Genomic DNA, 22720 nt, shown 5'->3' on the forward strand with positions numbered 1-22720 from the left:
ATCTGTATCCCAAGGCTCACGTCTCTGTGACTTCCCAGCTGTCCTGTTATTTCCCACCTCATGCTTTTCTTTTCAGCTGAACCTTATTCACAGTGAAATCAGTAATTTAGCCGGCTTTGAGGTGGAGGCCATAATCAATCCTACCAATGCTGACATTGACCTTAAAGATGACCTAGGTAATTGGGGATGGGGTTTGGCACCATCAGCTGTCAGTTGAAAAGTTATGGAACCCAGAATTTTGGCTCTTCATCTTCTCAAACTTCAGATGGTCAAACCAAATTCTCAAAAGCAAGATTAATGTTTGAGGGTAGACATTGAATGTCTACTTACTTCAAGCCATTCCAAATGGGAATGATCTGATTATGTCTTATTAAGCCCGATTGGCTGCTTTCTCCTTGATTATAAATATATTGCCATCTAAATTCTCTTCCATAATGATCACACTGACTGCTGGTTACTCGGGGGGGATTTTTTAAAACTGTGTTTTTTTTGTTTTTTTTTTTGTTTTTTTAAGAACTGAAAAATCTCAGGTAACTACAAAATGATAGTTTCTCCATTTAAGCCTTAATTAGAAATGACAAAGCATGAAAACACTTGAGAAGGGAGACAATTAAGCTGCATCAGTATACTATTAAGTTGTCTTTAATCCACCAGCAAATTGATTTCCCCCAAATTTACCACCTACTGTCACTTCGACTTCTACAACTGAAAACAGTATATGACTGAGTGCCACCTTCATGAATTACTTGGCTCGTGTATGATATTAAAAAGAAGGGCAATATCTCTTTCTGAGTGAGTTCTTCCAGAGGAAAACTGCCCCAGAGCCATGGCATCTCCCTGCGCAGGAGGGTGGACGGTTCAGGGCAAGCTGAGGGCTACCCCTCAGGTGTCCCACTCTGTGGCCTCACCTTTACAGAGAAGAACTGTCAGCTTAGGGCACGGTGAAGGCTCCTGTTTCCTTAGCTGTGAGCCTTGCAGGGGCAACAGGCTAGCAGGTTCCCACCAAGGCAGCCTTGTGCCTGATGCTGACTTAGGTATGTTTTGTGTATCTTTAGTTCCCATCTTCGGCCACCTTTGTAAGATGGCAGATTTCCTTACCGGGAGAGATGCTCATGCCAGAGCCCAGGCCCGACCCACACAGACTGGGTACAGTAGTGGGCTGAAGACATGAGAACTGGGACTCAAAAATGCCCTGCTTGAACTTGTTTTCTAACTGCCTTAAACAGATACTTTCTTTAAAAAGACAAAAACAAACCCCCACAAGCTAGAAAAAACTAGGATCCTGTCTATCCATAGTATATTTTATATGTAAAATACATAAAAATGAGATTGATCAGAATAAGAGGTAGGCTGGAAAAATATTTTTACACATCGAGGGGGAAAAATAAAGGCATTCCTCTGTGCACACCTATACTGTTTTCTCAGTTTTCAAGAGACGTCCCTCGAAGGTAGACAAAATGATGACCATCACAGGAATAAAAATCAAACCCTAAAAGGGGACTACTGCCGATAAAATGGAGAAACTTGTTGTTTTGGTTCGCCTGATAGTCCACGTTTTTTAAAAACAGATGCCATGTTTCAGTAGCCTTCTCAGTGGGGTGCCAGTCTCACAGGCTTTTGCGAAGTGAAGTGGGGCATTCGTTGTTTTGTTATTTCTTTTAACCTTTGGAAATGATCTCATGTGTCTGTTTCTCTTTTTTTGGACTTGTCATTCAAATGTTTAATTTAAACATGTCACATTTGATATTCCTCCTCCTCCTCTCCTCACCCCCATCCACATGTGCGCACACTTCGTGGACTGATTGCCCTTTTGGCTCATATGTTGGAATCGACCAGGTAGGCCAGCCCTGCCATTGGGGCCTTAGTAAATGTGCCTGTGCGTGGGTCTCGGTCCAACACAGTTGATATACATCTGTTTACCTGTTATAGTTGCAAGTTGTACAGGCTGACATTGCCTCGATCGACAGTGATGCTGTCGTTCACCCGACAAACACTGACTTCTACACCGGTGGTGAAGTAGGTAATGCCTAGCTGGGTGCTGCCGAGTGTGTGTGTGCATGGTCAGTCAGCCGCCGCAGACAGCTTGATCCTTTGACAGCTATGCAGGGCTGCATTCATTTCACACTTCCAGCTGTCCTGACCTTCCCCAGGTCTCCTGTCCCCGGGTTGTGAATGCGAGAACTACAGCTAACTGTCAGCCAGGTTGCATCCTGCAGCTCACAAATGGGCACACTTCTGGTTTGGAAACTGGTTCAGCAACGTTTCTTCACTGCTTCCTGAGGCACAGCTTTGTGGGAGACTGGGTTCACACGTGATTTGAGCTGCAAGCGGGATGCAGACAGATCGGCTGAGTGGCATCCAGGACCACTTCTGCGCCCCCCCGTGGACCAGATACACAGGAATGCCTATGCATGGGTCTGTGTCAGAAGCACACTCATTCCTGAGATGGCCTTCAAGCCTTAGATGCACGTGGGGGGAATTTTAGAACACTCCCACACTCAGGGGTTCTCAGGCCTTATGTGTACGAAAGCCACCTCATTCTGATGTGCTGTTCCTAGATCACTCTTGAGAAACACTCTCCTAGACCCAGAAAGCTCCTTCCTCTCCTCGGCAGCTGACACACATGGTCAGTTGGCTTCTGGCACTGAGTAGCTGAGGGTGGGGTGAGGCGGAGAGAGCATGTGGCGTGCCAAGTACTATGACTGCAGACCCGCTGCACGAACATAGATAGTGCCCTGCTTTAAGAATGTGTTGAGGGGCCTTTATAATGAGGAGGCATCCAGGTGTGATGGCAAAAAAGTACAGGTTTGGAGCTAGGTAGAAGGATCCTGAATCCTAACCTTACCATTTACTGGCTATGGGGCCTGGGCAAGTCACATAACTCCTCAATGCCTTGGTCTTCCCTATCTGTAAAATAATGGTGATGAAGAGAATTATGTTAAGTCATGTAACCAAAGCACCCTGCTTCATTGCCTGGTTCATGATAGGCGCTTATTGCAAAGGTCTTGCTCTCAGGTGCGTATGTGATTTTTACAGTAGGTGTGCTGGTGCTGAGAGCAGCATTCTGAGTATAGATTCAAACACCAACTTCCAAAGAGAAGGGATGCATTTCTGGTAAGGGCAGAAGTGAAGTCATCTTGAAGGATGATGCTGTTGGGATTCACGTGAGTGTCCCAGACACTGGGAGTGCAACAGCTTAGCAATCTGTAGCTGTCCAGCTCTGTTCAGTGTCACTCGCAAAGCCTGCTGTTCACAGTCTGCCCCAGCCACTTTGATTTGGGCTAATTGCTCTCCTGGGCATTTTGGATTTTGGACAAGGATAGAAAGACAAACTGGATGGAAAGTCAGGATTCGCCAAGCCTGCCAGGCCCAAATGAAATCAGGCTGTAGGCAATTAAAATAAACTCCCCTTTCCCAAGAATTTGGAGGAGTTTAAGAGCTCCTAAGTCAGGCAGCTTAAGAGAAAGATACTTCCTTTCTTAACCAAGTGAAAACTTGATGGGAGGGAAGTACTTACTTGGAGGAAACTAAATAAACGAACAGCTGAGGGCTTATCTTTCAGCCAGGAGTGACTAAGGCCTAGGTTCATCCTGCCATCCAGAACTTTGGGTGAAATGGAAATTGTGAAACTTGCTGGGCAGAAGAATCTCACCCAGGCTCAGGGAGAGGAAGAAGGGGCCAGCCTGCTGCGGCTGTGAAAGTGTTTCCTCAGGATTAGCCACACCAGGAGGTGGAGCTGGAGGTTTTGAGGCTGGCAGGGGCCAGACGGGGTAACATGCAGAGCCAACTGTCCCCCGCCTCTGCCCCCAGAAGAGCCCAGTCCTTCCTAAACCATGAATGGAACCGGTCTCCTTGGAATAATGACAGTGCTAGTGCTTTTCTCTCTGACATGCTTGCCCTTAACCCATTCATATGCACAGGTTAGGCATGAGTAGCCTTGGTGACGTGTAAGTAACTCGGGTCCGAGAGCTCGGCCAAGGTTACGTCGTACATCACTCGTGGATACTGTCACAGCAGGTCCAGACAACCTGACTGGCCAAGGAGGAAAGACGGTGCCAGGACCAGAACCCAGGTCTTCCAAAGCCCACCTCAGTGCTTTTTCTCAGCGAACCATTCCAAACTAGTACTGAACCCAGATCTCTTGCAATCCCAAAACAATGATCAACCAGATTCACACATGGTCTCAATTGGTTCCAGTTCCCACTTTGATGTGTGAGAGGGGAAAAGAGGAAGCGAGGATGTAATCACTCCACTTCTCATACTTGGTGTGAATTCCTGAGTCCCGAGACTGCTGGAAGAAGGAATGCGAGTGCAGGAATGCTTAGCCCCAGTGATTAACTTTTACCCATCGAAAGTTCTTTCTAACAGTGAAATAGACCACAGGCTGAGCCTGACGTTTGTCCAAGCCTAAATTTTCGCTTAGGCTGGTTTGAACACTGATACTTATGCCTGCTTTCTAAGCATGAAATAATGCTCTTGTTCTCATGGGAGTAACACATGTTTATGCTTGGGGGCAAATAAGCCAATTGCCTTATGATTAACCCTGAAGTTAAGCCTAAAAAGCAAGAGTCTTACATTCAGAGTGTTGACAATACAGTTGAAATGGGCCTGTTTCTTGTTAAAAAGTACACGTGTGTCTACATGAACATGTGCATACATATGTGTGTGTAGGAGTCAAGTCCTGACCGGGTTGATTGCCTGCAATCTAGGGTTCAATTTTTAAGTTTGGGAAATGCATTAAGTGTAATTTAACGTGCAAATTTCACTTCTAATTAAAGCAAGATTTAATTATAAGTAAAAATTTTAAAGTAAACACTCTTCCTAAGATAAAACACCTTTAATTATAAATCAGCCCATTTTCTTAATATTTTTCTATTTCAGAAAGGAGTTGGTAGTATTAATACAACACTGATTTTACTTTACCTTCCAAATTTCCCATTTCTCCTAAAGAGTAGATAGGATTGAGAATGTGGACCTGAAATAGTCCTGCCTGGAGCATGTTTGTATCCATCCTTCAAGGTGGAGGATGGGTGAGGAGGGAAGGCCAGACCGGGTACAGCTGGGCAGCAGCATTTGGGATCCAGCAGATTCAGACTTTGGATTCATTTTTCTCGGTTGCATGGATATTTCGGGTGAACCTGTAATTGGGCCTCATTCACCTGGGTTGTACCCTCAAACTCTCCACTTCTTGGTCGGTGGAGTTGAGCCACGAGGCCCAAGCCTGCTCCCTTAAGCCCATTTGGCCACTGTCTCTGATGCTGAACTTTGTCAGAAACACGCAGAGGCTGCCACCACTGCCGGTAAAAACCTCTGAAGCGGATGTGTTTTCCCTCTGGACACCTCTGCCATTTAAAGCCCACTTCACTGCTTTCCAAGACAGGTGAAGGCTTGTGGGCAGTCTGGGCTAATGAGGAGGGACGCTGGATCCCACCTTAGGGATCCCAAGTTAATCTCTGTCTGAAAGTCAGGCCTTCTCTTAGCCGAGAGCTCCTTGTGGGTGATGGCCTGCTGCTCACGTTCATTCAGGCCCCCAGACTTCCTAGAGTGGGGTGGCTTATAGGCAGTGCCTGCCATTAGCCCTGTGCCGTCTTATCTGTAACAGTGCCCAGGCTGTCTGCTTTTCCTTCTAGGCGCTTCCTGGGGTTAGTTCACCCCACCAGAACAACATGCAAATGAGGCAGGTTTCTCTAAGATAAATCAGTCCTGGTCATTCCAGGGTGAATCCAAAGAGAATCTGGGCTGGTGCCTCCCAGTGCACCCTCACTGACCCATACCAGAATGTGCCAAGGGCACCTTGAATTTTCCAAGACAAATGGTGGATCTTAAGGGGAGTATGTTATCCTCTTGTGAGGAATGTACTTTAAAATGTGCACAACTGAGGAAGCAGAGCTTATGGAAGACTAAGACCCCGTTCTGGCCAAACTTAAAAGGACGATTTTGACTGCTGCTTGCTGTCCCATGCGAGACATTTAACCCACAGACCTTATAGGTGTTGGTAATCTTATTTGGGAACTTGGCTTTCATAGCGAGAATTGATTACTTACCAAGTACTCTAATTCAAGAAGAGTTGCTCCCTGCCTCCATTTGATTTTTTTTTTTTTTTAATCTGGTCCTGAACAGTTAGTCATCCTTCTTTAAGCGTACAAGTTCATCTTTAAGCTCTGTTTCTGGTGTTGCTCTCCTTTACCTAAAATGATTCTGAATCATTTGTGTGATTAAGGAAATACTGTCTGAGGCCTTTTTTTTTTTTTTTTTTTTTTGTATTCACATATGACACCAGAGCTGCAAAATAGGAACTAAGCATGGTAACAATGCTGGCCCCGAGGTGGCCAAGTCTGCATGCTCTCTTCCGGGCCTGCCGCCAAGAGGAGAGCTAGCTGCTGATGGAAGCGCGGCGTGCTTCTTCTAAAACCTCCTTATTTGGGGCTTCTCCCCAGAGACAGGGAAGAAAATCCAGGGGGAGGCATCAGCCTTGGAAGCCGGCACCATCTGCTTTCTCACGCTGATGGAAAGCATGCAGGACAGGCGTGCTTGCAGAGAACAGGCGTCTCCCATCTCCCTCGCATCTCTGGCATGTCCAGGATCACCCCGAGTCACCCCCAGATAAGAGGCAGCAAAGATAGCTCGGTGACCGGCAGTGCAGAGTGGTAACTGGCCGATGGTGAATCTCTTCGAAACTTCACTTTTCTGACTCAGCCAGGGCTTTGTTCCTGTCTTGCAGCTGTCTGGACATTTAGCCAGTCAGATCATTTTTAGTATGTAATCACCTGACATGCTAAGTGTCTGTGTGTGCCCCGAGACGCAAGGATGGCCATCTGACCTCGCCCTGTCCTTGTCTAGGAAACACGCTGGAGAAGAAGGGTGGCAAGGAGTTCGTGGAAGCTGTTCTGGAACTCCGGAAAAAGAACGGGCCCTTGGAAGTAGCTGGAGGTGAGTTGGGGAGGCACTGTGCTGATCTGGGCGTGGTGCATGCTGCCTTAGGGAAACGGTTTTACAGGACGACTTAGAATTCAGAGGTGCATGGCTGTCTCCGAGACAGAGGCAGAAGAAAGCCTGTTAGACTTTTATCACATACAAATTGTCAGGGGAACTTAAGGGTTGTGGAAATTGCCTTTCCAAGTTTTTTCTTCATTACTTAAAATAGCTTCTAAGTGTTTGATGTCTAGCCCTCAAATTTTAAGCAGTTACAGAAGCCAAGTTCGGCAAATCTAAGAGCTGAGAAGTATAGATAGGGATACTGAGCCATCTGCAAAATTGCTGATGAGAGATGCAAATGAATCATTTTCATTCAGCCATCTGTGTTTTTCATGGGAGAAATGTAAATATACATCTCTCATTTGCCAATTACACCTTTCCTGATAAGAGGGGTGTAAGAAGATGACTTGAAATGTGATGTGAGGAGAATTTACTGCTAAGAACTAGAGGCAGGGCACTTCTTACTGATGCCAGCCTGGATTTGGGGATTTTAGGTGGACACAGGGTTTCCCGAGCACCTGGGAGTCTGAACAGTGGGTGAGGCTGGCTCACCCCACCAGCTATGTGAGGACAGGCCACTCCCTTCCTCCCCTTTGGGCTCCAGTTTTCTCTTCTTACTAGATGGTTCCCAATTCTGTCTTTCCAATCCTGTTTGTTTTTAAAATGAATCTTCATATGGGCATCAACAGTTACTATGTGACAGCCACACAACCTTCTCTGAGGGTACCCCAGGCCTTACCTCTCTTTCCCCAGTGACTAACGCACAAACTCCCATCCTGGGCTAGTCACGGGTCCTGGCGGGGATAAGAGGGTGGCATTGCCTTTGACCTCTGCTCTGCCAGTTCTGTTTTGCCTGCAAAGGGCATGGCATTGCAGAGAGTTGGTGGGGGCACAGTTACCGAGCTCTTCCAGGCAGTTCCCCGCTGGAACCGCCCACACTGAACAGGGAGGACACACACAGCATAAACTACCCAGCCAGGGGCTCCTGGCCTTTCCTCAGCCCCTTACTGGCACCTCTCTCTGTGCCAGCCCAGGGTCCTTCCTGTTGGTACTCCAGTTGAAGCCCATTTGGTGACCCTCAGCAGGAGGTGTGATAAGAGGTGGCCCTGATGCTGCCACACACCAAACTTGTCTGGTGACACCGGAGCCACAGCTGGTACAAACCCGTTAGACTTAGCACAGCTAAAGATATGTTTGCCTGTTTCAAAAGCAAGAACACATTTCGTTCTTGATTTTAAGATCTATTTTAGAAAATGTTTTAAAATATTTTTTAAGTATAAAGGAAATAATAGAACATATCCCTGTTCCGCTGTCCACAGATAATCACTGCTAACACATTTCTTGTCTTTTGAATGCATAGTTTAGCAGTTACTTCTCACGTGGACATGCAGGTGAATTAAGCCCCCCAGTCTCAAGCCCACAGTTCTTGAACCAGTCAGCAAGCAGAGCCAGGACTCAAAATCAGACTTGTGACTCTGGGATCAGAGCAGTTGCTACTGCAGCATGAGACACCTCCCATAAATCACTCTTCTCCAGGTTCTCCTAGCGACAGACGATACCCGTTAACAGCCCAGACCCCTTGGATAGTGCTGATGGTGTTCGTCACAAAGTGGGTTTAGAAAACACTTGGTCAAAAAAGTTTGGGTGTCTTACTGGAGCAGTGGGTGGAGACGTTAGTGTGCTCCTGCATAGAAGTCTCCCAGGAAGCACTCACCAGGCCCATTGGTTCCAGAACCACCACCTTTACATTGCAACTTTTGGGACAGGAATCCTGGAACATGCTCTGGGAGACATGGGCTGGCCTGTTATATATTTCCTGGTAGGAGCAGACCCAAGACCAGTGTCTTCAGATCTGACAAGAGGCAGAGAATGAGCACAAATCTGGAAAGGCAGGTCTGCTATGGAGATCTGTAGTTGGAGAAAGGCTCCTCTTCTAGGAGAGGAAAATAGTTCCATCCTAAAAGCACTGTCCAATTAATTCTGTCAAAACTAACAGGATCGGTTAGTCAGGGAGAAGAACAGGGCAGCAGACATGCTATCTGGGTTACTTTCCCAGGAGGTTTGTTCCGAACTGTGTCAGAGATTTATAGATATCGGTACATCATAATTAAATGCACATTAATCCACTTGAGGATAGGGCGGTTGGAGACCCCCGAAAGGCGATTAATTGGAGGCTACAAACATTCTGACACATTTGGTCAAGTTAGATGGTTATGGCTCGGCCTTCTGGGAGGCTAGGGAGAGGGTTTACTATGACCTTGGCTGAAGTTCCTGGTGGCCACGCGTCCTAACGCCAACTTTCCAAGGGTGGGGGTTGGCTTGGCGTCCCCCCACCCCACCCCGCCACCGAGGGAGGAGACTGCAGGACAAGCAGTTTCCGGCTCGAGCTTCCGTGGGAATCACAAGGCAGCAGGCAGCTGCAGCCCTCCTGGACCAGGTGGTCGGGGGGCCCGGGCAGACGTGCTGGAGCTGGAGAGCCGGCCTGGGCTCGGCACCTAGCACGCGTGCTACTGCAGGGGGACCCAGCTCACTGCTTCTGTCTTGTGCCCTCCAGCCGCTGTCAGCGCAGGCCATGGCCTGCCCGCCAAGTTTGTGATCCACTGTAACAGTCCAGTCTGGGGTGCAGACAAGTGTGAGGAACTTCTGGAAAAGACAGTGAAGAACTGCTTGGCCCTGGCGGATGACAAGAAGCTGAAGTCCATCGCCTTTCCATCCATCGGCAGCGGCAGGTAAGGGCCCACGGCCTGTCCCCCTGCGTATGCGGCCCATGCTTGCAGGGAGCTCCGACTGTGCCCATGGTCGGCTAAGGCTACTTTCAAGCACTTGCCTTTGTTGAGGAGACCGGAAGCTCGAAATCGGGAAGAACATAGACATTAAGTAATTGTGAGGGACAGTTGAAGAGATGTAGGGAGACAGGAAGCCTGAGGAGAGAATCAGACTTGAGCCGTGACAGCAGGTGTCATCACAGAAGGTGACCCTTGAAGGACACTAAGACCTTAGGTGGGTGGGGAGGCGTGAATGCAGGGATACTGAGCGGGAGAGCCCCTCCCAGACCCAGCCCATATAGCTGTGTTACACTTCTGTCCCCGAACCCCAGCATCCTCTGGGCACAGCCCTCTGCCCCTTATCTTTGTATTCCCAAGCATCCTCCACCTCCCCAAAACCTGCTTGCTCTCCCTGTGCCTCACTGCCCTGCTGATGAGGTGGATCTGAGTGGGCAGATACGTGAGAGTGAGATAGGGCTGGGCCTCCCCCACCTCCCAGCCCTGAAATCTCCCCAGGGAGACTCACGGAGGCTGTGGGGAGCAGCGCGACTGCCCCTAAGACAGACACACAACCCAGAGGGCCCGCACTGGAAGGGTGTAGTCCTTGAGCCGCTGATGAGGCAGACAGGATTCAGCCACAACCCCCAACCACCCCCGCTCCCGGGTGGTGCACCCCCAGATGCCAGCACACAGCCCATCAGGTCCTGCCTGTCAGGGCAGCCCTGGGCGCGGGCCTGGCTAACCAGCTGCCTGATGGCATGCAAATTAACCCCCCCTCTGAATCCAGCCCCCGACTCTGTAAAATAGATGTGACCGTCCCCCCACGCAGCCTCTCAGGACTGCTCGGAAATTAAAGGAGCTCTCCAAAGGGAACATGCTTTGAGAACTCTCTGCCACGATGAAGATATGAGGGCTGCCTCTGAGGCTGTGTCTCACTGCCTGCCACATCTCCACGGTCCTCCCTACCAAGGGTCTGAGCAGCAGGCCTCTGGAAGGCTCGCCCTCTGGATGGGGCACGGAAGCAAAGGGAAACTGGCCTTTCAGAGCTGCTGCAGCCCCGGACTCTGTATCATCCCTGGGGCTTCCCATGGAGATCGGGAGCCTTCCAGGGTCTCTGCCAGAAGTCCCTCCCAGTTCCCGAGGAAGGCGGGCTGTGCGGTGGCAACACAGGTCCCAGCACACTGACGTCCCGTGACACCGCAGGCTGCATCGCCCTCCTGGGAGAGCCTGAGTCACAGTCCTCAGCACTATTCCGTGTGTGTATAGAAAGCTGCTCTTCTCAAAGCACTTCTCTTCCAAACCCGTGAGGAGGACAGAGGGTGGATTTTGCTGTTTTTATCTTGGGCAGGCCTTGTAATTCTGCTTCCCTGAACAGTGCCATCACTGAGGGTCCCACACCCCAAGTGCCAGGGACAGAGCTAGTCCGGGCGGAATTCCTGTCACATCTGCTCAAGCAGAGCTTAGTCGCTGTACCCAGAAGGCCTTGCTTACAGGCAGACAGGCACTGTGCCCCAGGGCTTCCTGTGGGCCAGGGCAGTCACACGTGACTGGTGGACCCACCAGAGGACCTGATGTGGGAAAAGATCTTCCTCTGGAGCCTCTGTCACTGCCTGCCTCCATCTGGGACAGAAGGAGCATTCCTCTGCAGTCCCTCCTGGAGGTGAGCTGTGGGCGCCGCACCTCCCCTCTCTTCCCCTCCTGGCCTTGGCCCTGGCCCTGCAGTTCCGGGCAGCCGAGGCCTCCCAGACCAGGTGCTCCTTTGTGTGAGGGCCCCTCAGTCCTCTGCACTGACAGTGGGCTCTCTTCTGGGGCTTACGAGCACAAAGAAGCTGGTGTCGGGGGAGGGGCCCTGAGCAGAGGACAGGTGAACCCGCACACGGCCCCCAGCCTCGCGTTCCCACACTCACTCCGCCCTGTGCCGAGCTCTGCAGGGACATCCAGAGCTGACAACGATTGTTGTTCTGGACTGCCATCTATGTTTCCCGTCACCATACATCTTCATTCCATTCGCTTCTGCCAAAAGCATCTGTTGAGCATCATTTTAAAAGTCAATACCATTTAAATGCCTGTTGAAAGCAGAGCTGACAGAGCTAGAGCATCTAACAGCCTTTTTCGGTCGGCTCTAAGAGCACCTGGCGAAGACGAGCATCCTTCATAAGCTGGTCAGCAAGCACCTAGCAGGTTAAACTTTCCCAGGAACTGTGGAGAGGTGTATAGGTGCCCGATTCAGTCCCAGAGTCAATTCAAGACCTTTTTTTTTTTTTTTTTTTTTTTTTTTTTACAAAGTGCTTTTGGATCTGAGCATAATTAGCTAACTTCCTGCTTCTCCCACCTTCCCAGCCCCCCACCTCCCATGGAAGTTCTGTTCTTCAGCACTGCGCTGCTGTGTGACCTTTGGTAAATGAATCACCCTCTCTGTCCCTGGGCTGCCTTATCAGCTAGTGAGGCTAAGGGCCTGCCCTTCCTCACACACGGTTCTGAGGCTCAGTTAATTAGTGTTTCGGAGGCACTTTGATCTACTCTGATGAAAGGTGCTTCCGAGGAGAGACGCAACAGGAGCCTTTATTGGAGGTAATAATTTCATGCTCTTTCATATGACTAGTGGGAAATTTTTAATTGAAGCATAAAAGTCATGCCCATAAAAGAGCATCTGTTATTACAAACTTATTTACATTTTTCACGGAGTAAAAAGTTTTAAAAAATAATCAGTTGAAAGCTTTTAAGAGGGCGGAATGCCAAAGTCAAGCACATGTGCATAGCCACCCAGCCCCACATCTGTCGGGCAGACCTTGCCCCACAGAGCCGTGTAAACAGCTGCCCTCTCTTTCATGAGCAAAGACTGGGATTATACCAGAGCTGGCCAGTAAATCACAGTGGGGTTTAGGAGGGGAAATAAAACAGCTTGTTTGTGGCATCCAGTGTCTCTGGCATAAAAGTCATGTTGGAATTAAAACAATATAAACGCAAAACATGTTGGTAAAGAGCTGTGGGATCACTTTCTCTCAGCTGAGGCCCGGCATCTTGGGCATGTGGACGATGACCACAGCCCTACAGCTCCCTTCCTCCAGCCCATCGGCCCCCAAGACTGGGGGCCAACCTTAAAGCCCATTGGAGGCAAATGAGACCTGGGGTGTAACCCTGGCCTCGGGAAACCACCTCTGGCATCCGGACCTCCTGTCCTTGGGCATCCTGGTCACAATATTGATGGATACCCCACTCCCTCCGCTCTGTTTGACATTAGGGGACGACCCCTCTCCGGAGAGGCAGTACTTGGGGAATAGCTAGTTTGGGGCTTTGATTAAACTCTCCTTAGATTTATGAGCCTAAAAGGAAAGCCAGTTTGTTTTCTTGAAGCTACCACTTGTGGGTATTCATTGAGTCCCAGGCACTGTGCTAATCCCTTCGTCTGCAGTATCTCACAACCCCACAAAGTGAGCAGCACTATTAATTCCACTCAAAGGCAAAGACACAGAAGCTTAGAGGGGTCAAGTCACTCACCAGAGGTCACACGGCGTGTACTTGGTAGAGCCAGAATTTGCTCAGAGGTCCTTGGCCTCAGTGCTCTCGGTATTAGGCACATGGAACCCCTGCCTCCTGTCCCCTTTGGTCAACAGACCCACCTCCGAGCATCCTGCCAGAGGATCACCCCACTGCCTCTGCGCTCTCTGTGTGAGTGGATTCTAGAGAACCTTGGAAACACCTCTTGGAATTCCCTGACCTGCCCAGGCAGAGCTGTCAGCCTCCCTACCCCCTCGGTGTGGGCCTCAGAAGACAAATATAAAGGACAGAGACAAACTGAATTGGGGAGAATTACTTACTAACCCAAAACACGTGAGCCCTGGAGTGAGCGAAGGTAAGAGGCCTCTGTTGGGTCGTGCTGCCCTGGCCTCTCCCTAGCTTTGGAGGCATTGGGCCCATCACCATCCCCTTCTGAATTTTAGCTTCACCCTCTTATAACCCACTGCTCTCAGCTCAGGACCTTGATAGCCTGCCCTTTACCTCTGGATGGGGTAGTCTCTGGCTGGGCAGTTACTCAAAGCCAGACAGAACACAGGAACGCCCAGGAGCACAGTGTGCGGGAAACCTGATCCCAGCAGAGGAGGGTCCACGTGGGGTGACAGACATTTTGCCCACGTCGCCCAGGCTGCCAAGACGCCCTGCCCTGTCCATCTCCCAAACAGCCCAGACCATTAGACAGGTGGCCTGGTCCAGCAAAAAAACAGCAGAGTCCATCTAGAATCTGCTTTAACTCCTAGTTAGCCTTCAGGGTCAGGCTCCTAAACTTGCTCCTCCAGAGGATCCATCCGCGCTTTCCAACCCCCAGGACACAGCCTCTCCTCACGGCAATCTCCGGGTCCCTGATCAGCCGGCTCAGCACAGCCCCCGGCCTGGAGTCCTTAGCATCTGCCCTGTCCCGCCCTGGAGGCTGAGCTCACCCGGAGCAGGGATGAGGAGGGGCCCGGCACAGCTGGAGGGAGCAAATCCTCTTCTGTGTTGTGGCCCTGTGAACGCACGTCTCTGCCATCAGATGGGACAGTGGACAAGCAACCAATGTGTACAGCCCCCGGCCATCACTGAGCAGGTGACCCAGGAGGGCACCAGGTGGGAGGTAGCCCATGGGGTCCCCTTGCAACAGCCAGGGAAACAGGTCTGAGACACTTGGGAAAGGCTGTTGCAGACACAGCTGGAGCGACTTCAGGGGGAAGCTCAGACACCTCCTTAGTCGGGTCAAGGCAATAAAAAAGGTCTAAGTCTAAGATAAACTCCATGTGGGGTGGGAAGCGCTTGGCCGCAGGGGAACTTAAGACATTTGGCGTGAGCACAGCTGGCAGGGTCAGGAGCCGAATGGGAACAGGAGGGGCACCCATCTCACGGGGAGCCGCATCTGCATCACCACCACTGTCGTCACTGCCATCGCCAAGCAGTACCTAGTTTCCAGTGGAGAAAACTAATGCCAAGAGAGGTGAACGCCTGCTCCCGAGGGCAGCTAAGATTGAAACTGGAATCTGACTGGAGTGCAGAAGCCCTTACCTGCCCTTGCTCTAATGCGCCTTGAGGAGGGGCCATCTGGTCTCATCCAGAAGGCGGTACAGCGGTAGAACAGAGTGACCGTCACAGAAGCAGTAAGCCTGAGCTGGGGAGGACGGCACAAGACCTGGCCAGAAGGGCTGTGGTTATTCGACAAAAGAACCCAGCCAGCCAGCCAGCCAGGAAGCCACACGATGAGTGAGATGCGTAGGCAAGCCACTGTCCTCAAGCTGCTCAGTACTGCACCAGGGGACCCCGACGGAGCCCCTGCCACGCCGCAGCGTGCCCGTGGCCCTCCAAGAGAACGGGACATCTCAGACCCGGGCAGCAGCCCTCTGGGGCCCTGATGCTGACTTTGTCAGCACAGGGAAGCAGCAAAGATAGCAGCAGTCACCCAGTCCCAGCTATCATGGGGTCGGGTTGGGAAGGCCATTTTCCACTGTGTGGGCCTTTAGAAAGACCCTTCGAGACTACCCCCTTTAGAGATGACACTGTCGATTGAGGGCTCTCTGTACAGTATTTTGTTCGATACACACAGCCTCCCCAGGTAATAAATACTTGATTACCTACCCCATTTCACCAGGTGGGGCAACAAGGCACAGAGACAGGGCCCAGACGCAAATCCCGTGTGGCTCCAGGCCACTGCGTGTGCCACAGCTGCCCCTGTTTTGAGGGTGCAGGGCCTCTGCATGTAAAGCACGCTTGTGAAAGCATCCACTTCTACATTCCATTTCATTACAAATACTTCTAACTGTGCCTACTAGAAAACATTTTTGGGACCCACCTGGAAACGTCAGGAAAGCCATCACCTCTTCCATTCCTTCCTGGCGGCTTGTGTGGTCCAGAGGGGCCATAGTCCCATGGCTGGGTCTCTCCTTTAGGCTGTGAGTGCCTCAGACAGAGGGATGGGTTTGTCAACAAGAGGTTTTCCTGGAAACAAATCATATTCACAGTTCACCCAACAGCAACCTTGAAGGACAAGGCCAGACCAGCCCAAGCTCCCTTAACAGTAGGGCATCCAGGCATGGGCTGCAGGTCTGTGACCTTTGATCCCGACCTTTCTTCCCAATGCAGGTTCTTAACCTTTGGGCCCACCCTGAGTGCGTGTAGAACAGTGGATCTCAAAGCATGGTCCCCAGGCTCACCTCATCTGATTTCCTGGGCGGAGCCTGGCAGCCTGCGTCTTGGCCGGCCCTCCGTAATCCTGACAGAGGCTAATGTTGAGAACTGTTGATGTAGAGGAACAGGAACTGATGTCCCTTCGGTCAGAGTCACACATCCCTTTTCAAGGGTCCAAGGCAGAGGCATAGAAAGCTGTGGGAGAAGGTCCGTGTCAGAAAACGCTGGGCATAGGCGGAGTGACCGGCCTGCTGCGGGTGCTCCAGGGAGGCCCTGCGGCCACACCCTGCGTCTCTGCACCGCACCACATCTCCCCTGGCTCGGGCAGAGCGGCCGCAGGGTGGCATAAGGGCAGCTCACGAAGCCCAGGCCAGGGTCAGCTCAGGCTGGGCAAACACCAGAGGAGATGGGCTGTGACCATCAGGCCACACGACAGACAGCTTGTTCTTCAGGGAAGTTCCACAGGCCCTTACCTCGGCCCAGCTCACCTGCGACGTGCAGGAGGGCACCCTTAGTGGGGGAGCTTGGGGCTGGTGGAGCGTGGTCTCGGGCTTCCAGTGCAGAGGCAACTCTTTGCAGTTCTCTCAGCCTCCGCCTAGCCAGGTCGTGCCCACAGGCCGAGCTCTGCCTGGGGCAGCGGCCCTCAGAGTCCCTGGCCTGAGCTCAGGCTGCTTCCAGTGGCGGGCCGGGCCCCGCTGTCCTGCCGTAGCCTCGCAGCCCTCCCCACTCCCGCCTGTCTGCCCAGGGGCTGCCGCTGCCTCAGGCTTTCCTCACCAGGAACGAAATGAGTCCTTAGGGCAGCTCCTGTATTTACAGCAGGAGAATAAACACTTGCTCTTTGTGAGATGTTTAAAATGGGCCCTCATTCGCGTGACCCTGTGCCTGCGCTCCACCACGGCTGGCCTGGCCCCTGCCTCAGGAGTGGGGTTGCTTGGAGGAAGGGCGGCCCCTATAAGGGTGCGAGCTGGGTGCCCCACGACACACTCACTGCGGAGAGGCCCTCAAAGCAGAAGGTCGGGTTCACTCCATCCAGCGCTTGCCAGCGCGTGTCTTGTTCCGGACAGTGTAGCTCCTCGACTCCTGTGAATATAGTCAAGGCGGCCGAGCCAGGTGTTGTGAGGACAGCTTCTTCCCAGACTGAGCCTGCAGGCCCCAAGTGGGGAAGGGTGCGAGGGGTATCACCTGCCACGCGGGGTCCCCACCCTCCCCACTTCCAGCACAGCCCCTCTTCCCACCACCCTCCATCCCAGCCCGCCTTTTGGTCCCCCCAACTCTGCTGGTGGTCGGAGCCCCAGGGTCTCCTCAGGAGGAAGCCACCTGTCCGGCAGCCCTGGCCTGGCCGGAGCGCCCCTGCAGCTCTCTCTCAGACTCTGACCCTGGTCTGGTTCACACGCTCGTGTGTGCTGGCTGCCAGGCAGGAGTGCCTTGTGCCTGGGGGTGGGGGAGGCACCTGCACGTGAGGGGCCCCAACTCTAGGTCACACCCTACTACTGCCTGCAGGCTCCTCTGCACAGGCTGGGAACGGGCCTGGGGTGACACCCTGGTCCTCTAAAAAGGAACTTCACTTCTAAAGCATCCACGAGTTGCTAGGGGTCCACTGTCAAGCTGGGTGAAGCCCTGTTTGATCAAAAACAAGTCGCAAGAATGGTTTTCTCCTTGGCTCTGAAAGGCTCTGAAAAGCCCTGAGTGCTGACAATAGAATAAGTGTGACCCTCCAGAAGAAGCCGCTGAGGTGGTCCACAACTCATGGCACTTAGCGAGTGAGCCTAGGAGAAATCCCGCACCTGACACATTTGAAAACCTCTCACCTGGCAGCAGGTACCCCATCCGAAGGAAAGCCCCGGCCGAAACTGGCAGGTTGACCCAGCACTTCGGACTCCACTGGACCCGCAGGCTCCGGGCAGACTGAAGATGATCTGCTTAGGAACAAAGAAATCCCCATGGAGACCAGCCCCTCACTCTCACCCTCAGTATCCTGGACTGTAAACCGGGGTCAGTAGGGATTTGAATCCAGGGCCACTGGCTCCAAAGTCCACGTTATTTCCCCCAGACTAGGCAAGTTGACACATTGCTGCCATGGTCCTCCTGGGTCCTCCTGCACCTGCAGCGTTGACCAGGAACAGCCCCAGCACACACAGAGCGAGGAGCGCCCGTCCTCCTAGTCCTGCTTTCACATTCTTGCCTGAGCTCTGAGCCCCTGCCTCCAGAATTGCCACGTGATGTTTACTTTAAATGGAATTGTATGGGAATTCACACCAGTTTGGCTTGGAGACTGGGATGCTGTCCCTTGAGATGAAGAGCCTACTTGTCCCAGGGTAACGACCTGCACGCAGCTCCCCAAGGCCTGGGCCTATGGGGTGTCCAAGCTGGTGTGTGCCGGGAGGTGGATTCCTGCCGCCCATGAAATCTGAAGGCTAGTGTGAAGGATGTAACCCTCTACTAGCGTGAATGGAGGCTCGTGCTTTCTGGAGAAGCTCCAGCCTCCAGCCGTCCCTGAGGCTGAGACCCCCGGGGGAACTTTGGGAGCCTGGGCTGTGTCTCAAGGCCCATGCTGGTCCCGGTGACGTTGGGAAAAGAACCGTGGGCGCTCACACTGCCTGCGGGAGACTACACTCAGCCCACACGCCGCGAAACACAGATTCTGTCGCCTTGCTGGCATGCTGCCTCTCAGAGCACAGCACATTCTCCTGCGGGCCATAGTTCTCTGTCTACTCATTCTTCCCCTGTCTGGTGGCACTGGGCTGTCTCACGCCTGTGTACAGGCAGCCAGAGGTCGAGTGCCACTTGTGGACCCTGACCCAACACGAGGCCACTGCAGCACAGAGGGCCTCGAGGGGCTCGCGGAGGGAGGATGTGGCCAGGGAGGGGGTCCTGTGGCCGCCATGGCCCCCTAGTTGCTGAGCCGTCGTTCTCTCTCTTGCAGGAACGGTTTTCCGAAGCAGACGGCAGCTCAGCTGATCCTGAAGGCCATCTCCAGTTACTTCGTGTCAACAATGTCCTCTTCCATCAAAACGGTGTATTTTGTGCTTTTTGACAGCGAGAGTATAGGCATCTACGTGCAGGAAATGGCCAAGCTGGACGCCAACTAGGCTGAGGAACTGCAGAACCAGCCCGCACCGTGCCCCCGCCTCCAATTTGAAAGAAAGAAAAGGAAAAAAAAAAAAAAGATTCCCTCCACTCCTAGTGGGAGGCGGGAACCCTTTCATTTTTTTCAGTTTTGCTCATCTAGGGAAAATAAGGTTTTGGTTTCCACTTTAATTGTTTTTGACCTTCTAAAATGTTTTTACGTTAGCACTGATAGTTGACATTACTGTTGTTAAGCACTGTGTTCCAGACCGTGTCTGACTTTAGTGTAACCTAGGAGATTTTATAGTTTTATTTTAATGAAATCCTGCTTGACGCAGAGCAGCGGGGAGAGCAGTGTCTTCTACGTGGGGCAGAGTCCAGGAAGCCCATTTTGTAACCATGTGTCGTGGTGCTTTATTGTACACCCAGTGGCATTCTTTTTACTATAATGTTCTTTTTTTTCCCCTCAAGAAGAAAAATCATGAATCTGCAGCAGACTTAATTTTTGTTTACTCTTTGTCTTAATGATGGATTTGAAAATGAAAGAGTTAAAAGGCAGAACAGAATCTGTTGTCCTTAATTATATTTGCAATTTGGAATTCGTGTGAATTGATTTAGTAAAATGTTAAACTGTTGTGACTGGCGTGTTCCAAGTTATTGTGCCCTCGAGTCCTAAGTCAGTTTCTCTCATCACAGGATGGGGCACCTTGGGTGGGGCAGCCCACCTCCAGGAAGCACCACAGTGGCCATTGCACCCCCTGGGGTGGGGAGAGCATCTTCAGGCCCTGATCCCCATTTCATGGATGAGGAAGCAGATGTACCAAAAGCCATGTGGGTGGCAAGTGGGCGGCTGGTACTCCAGCCCAGATCTCTAGCCCAGCTCTCTCCTGCTATCTGCCCCCTCCCAACGATCTCTCTGGCTCATGGCTGGACCCAGAGCCCCTGGGCCACTTGCCAGATGGGGCTACAGAAGGCTTGAGCCCTCTGCTGGGGCTTTGTTGGGTCTGTTGTCCCTACAGGATGAGGCCCCTGTCGCCAGGAGCTTTCCAAAGGCAAGGTGCCACCACCAAGGCCCCCAAGACATGCTGTCACCTTTACATGCCTTCTCGCAGCTGTGGGTGTTTAGGGATGATCCCAGCTGCACCAGAGTAGCTTAACTCCGGTTACCTAAACTTCTTAGCATGGACTTCCCTGGTGGCGCAGTGGTTAAGAAGCCACCTGCCGATGCAGGGGACACGGGTTCGATCCCTGGTCCGGGAAGATCCCACATGCCGCAGAGCAACTAAGCCCGTGTGCCACAACTACTGAGCCTGCATGCCACAGCTACTGAAGCCCACGCTCCCTAGAGCCCGTGCTCCGCAACAAGAGAAGCCACCATAATGAGAAGTGCACACACCTCAACGAAGAGTAGCCCGCTTGCTGCAAGTAGAGAAACCCCGCGTGGCAACGAAGACCCAACGCAGCCAAAAGTAAATAAAAATTAAACTTGTTAGCAAAATGCAGACATTATTTGCTTTAGAAGTTACTTTCACCTTAATCTAAATTTGCCTAAAATGCACAGAAGACTGCTCTTGTCGCTTTAAAAAGAAATGTGCCTGATTCTAAAGCAGACTTTACCCAGGAGGAAATACGCAGCACACTGCACATCACGGATGAGTGTAAAGGATCGTTTTTCCTTTCCAAACTGTGCTTAATGAAATCAAAATAGAATTCCTAAGCCATCACACAACCAATCTTTTCAGTTTAAAAGCAGCTACTTCTCACTCAAACCTGAAAGATTTTTCAAATTTTTCCTAAACGTAAGGTGTTATTAAAACTTTTACATTTTTTCCCCAAGATCTTTACTGGGTATAGATGACATATTCCTACTTATTGATTAGATTTTGGCAAAAAGAGAGAAAGTTTATCATTGCCTTTTCAAGAAGATGCATCTTGGGATTAACATATACACGCTACTATATATAAGATAGATAATCAAAAAGGACCTACTGTATAGCACAGGGAACTATACTCAGTATTCTCTAATAACTTAAATGGGAAAAGAATCTGAAAAAGAATAGATACGTGTATATGTATAACTGAATCACTTTGCTGTACACCTGAAACTAACACAACATTGTAAGCCAACTATACTCCAATATGAAAATAAAAACAAAAACAGTGAGAAGAAAAAGAAGATGCATCTTAAAAATGAATTCACTCCATAAATAATATTAGCCAACTGTCTGCCTGGACAAACCATACCGAGTAGCTATTCACCCAAGAGTGTTGTTTCTGCAGGTAGAATCTGCAGCGTGTAGGGTGATGAGAAGTAGGTCATGGTTACTGTGAGTTTGTGATACTGATGATTTATTGTGCGCCTGGCACTGTGTTGAGTCTCTTGTGGGCACCATTCATTCTTCCTTGTGATAACTCTGTAGGGCAGGGTCCTTTTGTTAGAGCCATTTTACAGCTGAGAACACCGAGGCTGCCAGAGATTGAGTAACTTGTAAATGGCTTCTAGGTAAATGGCGTTCATTTCCTTCGCTCTGGAGAAGGAACACCTTAGAAGCCAATCCTGTGTTTAGCGGAGATCGTCCACTAGATGTCGCTAAAAGGATTGGGAAGTCAAGAGAGGAAAGGGCAGCAGGTTTCTGCTCTTCCTTGAGCTTGCACGAAAGAATAGATTGCATTTGTCAGGATTTGCGTGAATTATTTACCATAATCAGCTAAATGTTTCTAAACTTTCAATAATCCAGAGTGCGCTGTGCCCCTGAGCTGTGGGCTCACTGAAGAAATTGTTTCCAATGAAACTGAGGGAAAGAGAGCCAACCCCCAGCCTGGGAGCCCCACCATCTCTAAACCACCCAGTCTGTTTTTAAAACTGGGATCAAAAATTGTTCTCTGATGTCAGCCTCATGTTTTCAGGGAAGAAAGAAAACAGTTCATTACTTTTTTTTTTTTTTTAAAAAAGGTATAACTACAAGGAACCAGTTGAAATATACACATACCTCAAATGAAGACAAGTTTGCAGTTAGTAAAATTTACCAGAAGTGAAATTATTCTGTGAAGGGGGAAAACTGCAGGTTCTGGAGAGGTAACGGCTGTCCCGCCCTCCCCTTTGCCTTGAGCTGTGTCAGAGGCAGGCTTGCAGTGAGGGCTGTGGAGCGGAGCCACTCCTCCGGGGCCGCGCAGCCTGGGATGCAGCCTGGGATGGTGGCAGCAGCAGAAACACGCCCTCCCGCTTATTTCTGAGGATCAAACTTTGCCCTCAGCAGCTGGGCTCTGCCCTGAAAAGTCCAGACGATTTCGTCAGCGTGCCTCATGAGCTCCCTTAAATGACGTCTGAGATCTAACAGCGCCATGGCTCCAACTGGGACCACACTGACAATAATAACTACTGTGTGTGTGTGTGTGTGTGTGTGTGTGTGTGTGTGTGCGTGCGTGCGCGGCGTCTGTGTGCACATAGGCACATGCGTACATGTACCCAGGTCCTCTACATCCATCATTTCATCTACTTCTCATGACAACCCTATGAGGTTAACCATACTATCCCTATGTTACAGATTAGAAAGGTCACACAGCTATCAGTGGTGGAATGGGGTTTGAACCCAGCTGTCTGACTCTACAAGTAGAGCTCCCGTGGGACTGACCTCTCGTTTGTTATGTACCCACAAATTCTGCTCCAGTGAGGCAGGGCTTCTTGCCTATTCACTGATTCGTCCTGTGCAGCTGGCCCTGGGGGCATACACAGCACCTGTTGGACGATAGGCGGATAGAGACGTGTA

At 50.9% G+C, this 22720-nt stretch overlaps 1 protein-coding gene and 1 long non-coding RNA gene across 9 annotated transcripts in view; one reads left to right on the top strand and one right to left on the bottom strand.

Annotated features, from left to right (window-relative positions):
• Window positions 1–19589, top strand: part of MACROH2A1 (macroH2A.1 histone) — an 80072-nt gene extending 60483 nt beyond the window's left edge. For 2 of the 6 annotated variants that reach the window (XM_027096989.1, XM_027096988.1), the window contains exons 6-9: window positions 77–176; window positions 6841–6930; window positions 9530–9704; window positions 18811–19589. In XM_027096989.1, coding sequence (XP_026952790.1) covers window positions 77–176; window positions 6841–6930; window positions 9530–9704; window positions 18811–18976 — 531 coding nt within the window. In that variant the 3' untranslated portion in view covers window positions 18977–19589. Of the gene's footprint in view, window positions 1–76; window positions 177–1929; window positions 2021–6840; window positions 6931–9529; window positions 9705–18810 lie in introns of those variants that run through there. The other 4 variants (XM_027097004.1, XM_027096996.1, XR_003430862.1 and 1 more) reach the window with 3 other exon arrangements.
• LOC113615045 (uncharacterized) overlaps window positions 15489–22720 on the bottom strand; it is a 114722-nt gene continuing 107490 nt past the window's right edge. The window contains exons 2-4 of one of the 3 annotated variants that reach the window (XR_003430881.1): window positions 17696–17803; window positions 15914–16082; window positions 15489–15698 (exon numbers count right to left, since the gene is read on the bottom strand). This is a non-coding gene — a long non-coding RNA (uncharacterized LOC113615045). Of the gene's footprint in view, window positions 15699–15913; window positions 16083–16667; window positions 17031–17695; window positions 17804–22720 lie in introns of those variants that run through there. The other 2 variants (XR_003430886.1, XR_003430887.1) reach the window with 2 other exon arrangements.

The sequence above is a fragment of the Aethalodelphis obliquidens genome, unplaced genomic scaffold (assembly GCF_003676395.1).
Source record: "Aethalodelphis obliquidens isolate GAN/ISIS:26980383/991018 unplaced genomic scaffold, ASM367639v1 scaffold4, whole genome shotgun sequence".
Taxonomy (NCBI): Eukaryota; Metazoa; Chordata; class Mammalia; order Artiodactyla; family Delphinidae; genus Aethalodelphis; species Aethalodelphis obliquidens.